At 36.4% G+C, this 6,175-nt stretch overlaps 1 protein-coding gene across 1 annotated transcript in view; it reads right to left on the minus strand.

Moving 5' to 3' along the window:
• Nucleotides 1-3,150: 3,150 nt before the first annotated feature.
• Nucleotides 3,151-6,175, minus strand: part of CCDC15 (coiled-coil domain containing 15) — an 87,284-nt gene continuing 84,259 nt past the window's right edge. Inside the window, 3 exon segments of the mRNA XM_019658888.1 lie at nucleotides 3,151-3,908; nucleotides 5,156-5,304; nucleotides 5,623-5,802. Of these exon segments, the coding sequence (XP_019514433.1) occupies nucleotides 3,787-3,908; nucleotides 5,156-5,304; nucleotides 5,623-5,802 (451 nt within the window). The 3' untranslated portion in view covers nucleotides 3,151-3,786.

Genomic DNA, 6,175 nt, shown 5'->3' on the forward strand with positions numbered 1-6,175 from the left:
CTATATATGAGCTAAAACTATAAAACTCTAAGAACACATAGGGGTAAATCTTTGTGACCCTGGTTTAGGTAATGGTTAAAGCAACAAAATAAAAAGTAGATGAATTATACTTCATCAAAATTAAAAACTTTTGTACTGTGAAGGAAACCACGAAGAAAGTGAAAAGACAATCCCCATGAGAAAATATCTGCAAATCATATGTTGACAAGAAACCTGTATGTAGAATATATTAACGCTCATAACTCAATAATCAAAAGATAAATAACCCAATTACGAAATGGGCAAAGGATCTGAAGAGACGGTTTTCCAAAAAAGATATACAACATCATTAGTCATCAGGAAAATGCACATTAAAACCACAATGAGATACCACTTCACACACAGTAGGACGACTCCAGTCAAAGAAACGGATAATGACAAGTGTTGGAGATGTGAAAAAATCTGAGCTCTTATGCACCTTCAGGTGGGAATGTAAAATGGTACAGCCACCTTGGAAAAGTTTTCAGTTCCTGAAAAGGTTCAACACAGAGCTACCTACTCTATGACCCAGCAAATCCACTCCTAGGTATATACCCAAGAAAAATGAAAACATATGCCCACAGAAAATCTTGGCAACAAATGTTCACAGCAGCATTATTCATAATAGCCAAGAAGTAGAAACAGCCCAAATATTCATCAACTGATGAATGGATAAATAAAATGTGGTCTATCCATACAGTGGAATGTTATCTGGCATTAAAAAATAATGAAGTACTGATGCATGCTACAACATGGATAAATCTTAAAAACATTATACTAAATGAAAGGGTCCAGTCACTAAAGACCCTCTACCGTGTAAAAAATAATATAAGTGGAGCCACTTTAAAATGGCGACAGAGCCGTCATCCCAGAGGAACTGACTTGCATGTCACTTCTCTAACCTTTGTGATGTTAAAACTGGATAAAATAACCTTTGGACTGGGCCTAAGCCAACACTGTATTCCAAACAACTGTCTGACTACTGGACTGAAAATTAAAAACATTCTTTAGAATTATCATCACTATGTTAGCTTATTGGCACCTATAGAAATTCATTCTTAGCTTAGTAACACCTATAGAAATTCCTTCCTTCTATTAACATAATTATCCCCCTTCCCTTTCTCATGAACACCCCTCGCCTTCGCCTCCTAATCAGAACACTACTTGCTTTCTGCCAAATCAGTGCTTCCAGAATAGCTATTCTTTTAGATCTCAAACTAATGCTTGTTGCCTCTCAAGATGACCTTTTATTTTGAGGTTAACAATGATATGATTCATTTACATGAAAATCTCAGAACAGACAAATCAATAGAGACAGAAAGTTGGCTGGTGATTGCCTAGGGCTAAGCGGGGAGAGAAGGGGATGCGACTACTAATGGGTATGGGGTTTGTCTTTTTTAAAGTTTTTAATTTTTATAGTTAAAAATCCCCCCACGAAATCTAAAAATTACTATTGCAACCACTTTAAGTGCACAGTTTATCAGTGTTAAATATGTTCACATTGTTGTGAAACAGATCTCCAGAGCTTTTTCAACTTGCAAAACTGAAGCTCTGCCCATTAAACATCTTCCCATTTCCCCCTCCCCCTTACCCCTGGCAATCACCCTTCTACTTTCTGTCTTTATGAACTGTAGTACTCCAGACTCCTCATATAAATGTAGTCATACAGTATTTGTCTTTTTGTGACTGACCTAGGAGAATGTCCTTAAGGCCCATCCATATTATAGCAAGTGACCAGGATATTTATTTCCTTTTTAAGGCTGAATGATATTAATATTCCATTGTATGTATACCAGGGTGCAAAAAATGTATACACATTTTAAGAGATGTTATCTATGTATTACTTTTCGAAGTTGAATTGAATTACGGTAGCAATGTGTAGCATGGCATTCACTCAAAAAGAATGCGTTAATCAAATGAATGCTAGCATCACCATGCAACATACAGGACAAAGAAAATGGCAGAAGCATGGTTGTCGTTTGAGGAGCGCAAGACCATTTTGAAGTGGTATTTGAAATTCGGGAATGTTGTGGCAGTACGACAATGGAGGTGTGAGTATGCAATAGAACCTCCAACACACCTAACAACTGCACGCATTCGTGGTAAGTTTGAGACGCATGGTACTGTGTGAAAAAATTGAAACGGCGTGCTCAGTGATACAAGTGGACAATTTGGTCAACACTGCCCAAAGAGTAGTTTGCCATAATCAGAAGTGTCTAGATGCTGATGGTAACCATTTTGAGCTCCTCTTGTAATTGCAGAAGTCAAACGTGATTTGTATTCATCTTTTGTTATTGGTATGTATTGAGTATTACAATTTTAATACAGTTTTTTCCTTTCTTAAAATGTGTATAATTTTATTGGTACCCTCTGCCAATAGAATACCACATTCTATTTATCCATTCATCTGTAGGTAGACATTTAGGTTGTTTCCACCTCTTGATTATTATGAATTAGTGCTGCAATGAACATGAGTGTGCAAATATCTCTTCAAGACCCTGCTTTCAATTCTTTTGGATATGGACTCAGAACTGGGATTGCTGGATCATGGGGGCATCTCTTTACAATGACAAAAGTGTTCTAAAATCTGAAAGTCGCGCAACCCTAGACTATACTAAAAACCATTGAATTGTACATTTCAAAAGGGTGAAACATATGGTATATGAATTATATCTCAATATAGTTGTTAAAAATACAACTCTTAAAGGCTGAATCGGGGATATGGTTACTTAAGGATTTTGACTAAACTGGATAATTAATCTGGTTAAATAACTAATCAACCTCGTCATACAGGTAATTTTGATCCTTATTTTCAATGACCTGGTTAGATGTTTAGGTGTTTTTCAGACATAACCTAAGTGCTTCTTCGACACTGATCATTAGAGAAAGTATGAAAAAGGAACTGTCAGTATATCTTTAACTCACAATATTAAACCTTTCATATTTTGTGTCAGAAAATACTGTGAAGAAATAACAAATTCATACTAACTATAGCAATTTTTATTTCATCTGCTCTGTAGGTATGCCATTCACCAAATTTTTAAAACGTAGGGAAATAAGGCAGGAGGACTTGACTCACTTTGACTTCAGATTCAGTTTTTGAAATGTCACAATTATTTCACATAGAAGAGCTTATATGACAGAGGGTTTATTTGCCCTTTTTTGGCAATGAAAGTTATAAAATTAAAAAGCCTTATGTCCAATGTCACTGTATGGGGAAAGAGGTAGTAAGTTAAAAAATACAGGAAAGATTTTGAGAAAAAAAATGTGTATCAAATTCCGATTCTTTTCATTTCTGTTATACACAACTAGAAAAGCGAACCCATCTAGATGGCCACTGATGCTCAGAACTCATGTCGTCATCTTCTTTTCTGCTTCATCAGACATTTTCAATTTTGTCAAGACTCAAAGATACAATTTTAGAAAGACAATAAATGAAATAATCTCCAAGATTTCTCATGATCTCTTCTGATCAGAGCACAGCAAAATAAGAAAAACCTTACTGATCTAACTGATCATTTTTAAAACAATAGATTTTTATGGTTGGTTCATAGCAAAGAGACAAGTTTGGAAGTCAACTTTTCATCTTAGTCCCGAGGTAGAGACTGAAACAATGGGTCCATCCTAATTACAGGGAGAGTTGTCATGTGGGACAGTCTTTCTTTCCAGATTACACATCTTACACACTTCAAAAGCTTTTCCTAAATAATCTCTCAAGGTTGATTTGAACTGAAGGCTGAAATGCTAACAGTTGATTTCAGATTCTTATTATACATTTTTCAAAGTCCGTCTGTGGGCAGAAGCAAAATTATGAATGGCGATTCGAAGAGCTGAGTTCCCCTCAGGGATATCACAGGAATTGATGACTGAATGTAGTGCCCGGGTGTATGCTGCAAATAAAGGTTTGCATAGTGGTGAAGTCAGATTCTAATCAACTCTCCCAACACCTTTCCTATTAGTACTGTTTCGCTACCCAGTCTCATAGGTATTAACTATCCATTGAATAAATATTTATTGAGTACTTATTACATGCCAAGCACTCTGTGAGAAAAGAAAAGATAATGGAGATGGTGAACACAAAAAATAATTAAATTACAGTGTAAAACGTTCAAACCGGAGACATATACAAAGTGTCATCACAGAATAAAGTCTGGAATGAATGAAAAAACTATCTAAGAGAGGACGGAAAAGATGTCCAGAAGTGGTAACATTTAAGATGGTGGTCTTGAAGGTTTAATGAAAAGTAAAAGAAAGAAAGCATTCTAGGCAGAGAAATGAGTGTGTGAGGTACAAAAGATATATATATTAAAAAAAGTGACACGTACTGGTGTTTGACAGTGGCTAGTTTCATAAGGCTAGAGTTTTGCCTGGGGCCAGAAAGAAAATATGCCAAATGTGCCATGCATTTTGTACTGTAAAAGACCTGGACGTTTTAGAATAGGAGAATGGCATCATCAGATTTGTGTTTTTAAAATATAACTCACAGACGTGACAAGAAACTCCAATCACACAGATGGAGCACTAGGAATACAAATACGTGCAGTATTTTCAGTGTGTGCATAAAGCCTACATAATCTCTACGTGGTGTAAACCACTATGTTTAAGGATGGACAGGAAACAGAAACATTAAGGACAGCAGGAAGGACTCCACTTTCTCTAGCTGGGACTCCTGATAAACACAGAGTTTATGCTGGTCCTCATTTTCCTCAGCGTCCCCTGGCAGAACTGGCAGTCTAATGTGGACATACTCGTATATGGTAATAAGTCTGTGTTAGATAACATTAAAGTATTTTGATAACAGGGAATTCAGCTGGACTGAGCCCTAACTTCATGGTCATAAAAGGCGAGCTCTGATAGTCTTCATTTACAGGAGAATCTGGAATGCAAGTCTTCCTCCGGTGGAGTGAGCTGGAAATATTTCCCTAGCGTAACGGAGACAAGACGATAACAGATCTCAAAGAAGAATATAACTCACTGTAACTATTTTTATTGCCTCAGGGTTGTTCTGTAAAGAGGTTATAACAGTCTCTGTCACATAGTAAGCACTCAATAAATGTGAAATTACTGTAACCACTACTACAATCACTACTTTTCTTTAATTGCCAGCAGGCCCCAACCATTCCTTTAAGAAACTTACCTCTGTGGTTTTTATAGAAAATACAATTGTTGGCACAGGTATCAGGATGAGCATCCCAAAAGTCAGGACCACAGTAGCAGAGTGGAGGTAAAGTAATATTGCACAGCTGCATTTTCTCTTGGATCTGGGCTCTTAAAGCTTCTACATATCTATAAAAATACAGTATGATCAGGCAAAGTGAACCACTGGGAAGAGAATGAGCATGAGTCTTTCATTTACTACCAGCTTTAACTGTGAAAACTACCCCACACCTCTGTGCCCCGACTCTTCCTCTCTGAACTGGGAAATGGCACTGGGCAAATGCATGCTGTTCCTGAGAGGTATAAGGCACCCAAGATATTTGGTGAAGTTCTGTACCCCCAAAACTTTGAGAAGACACAGTGAACTGTGGTAAGGAAACTGAGAACACTGACTTCCTAACAAGTCTCTTCTAGAGCCAGAGTTTCATGTAGAACTTTTCAAAGTACCTTTGGTATTCCTTTTCTCTCTGTCGCTGTTTGTCTTTGGCTCCTTTTATTTCCTCAAGTTGTAGCTGGGCTAACGTCTCGCTCATCTTTTCCCCTGAATATGGCTCCTCTTCATGAACGTTCATTCTTAATATCCTCTGCTCTTCAGCATAACGTTGCTGTTCTTTCTTTTTCTTAATTCTGAGAATAAAATCATATCATGGTTAGGAATTTCATAAAATCATTATTTAGAATTAGCTTCTAGGTCCAAATAACTCAAGAAACTCCCATAAACACGGGAGTCAAGAAATCAGTTTAATACCCCTAAAATAACTTCAAAAACTCCTGTTGGCTGATTTGAGTTTATCCTACTGCTCTGGTGTGTGTGTGTAATATGTATTATATATGTTATATAATATATAAATATTTTGTATATAATATATTGGGTTGTCGGAAAAGTCATGACGTATTTTTTTCTATGTTTTTTGTTGCAAAAATGCGTCATGGCTTTCCGTCAACCCAATATATTATAATACATATATAATATTTATACAATATATACACAATACATAAA

This window comes from Hipposideros armiger, unplaced genomic scaffold (assembly GCF_001890085.2).
Source record: "Hipposideros armiger isolate ML-2016 unplaced genomic scaffold, ASM189008v1 scaffold_291, whole genome shotgun sequence".
NCBI classification, from domain to species: Eukaryota; Metazoa; Chordata; class Mammalia; order Chiroptera; family Hipposideridae; genus Hipposideros; species Hipposideros armiger.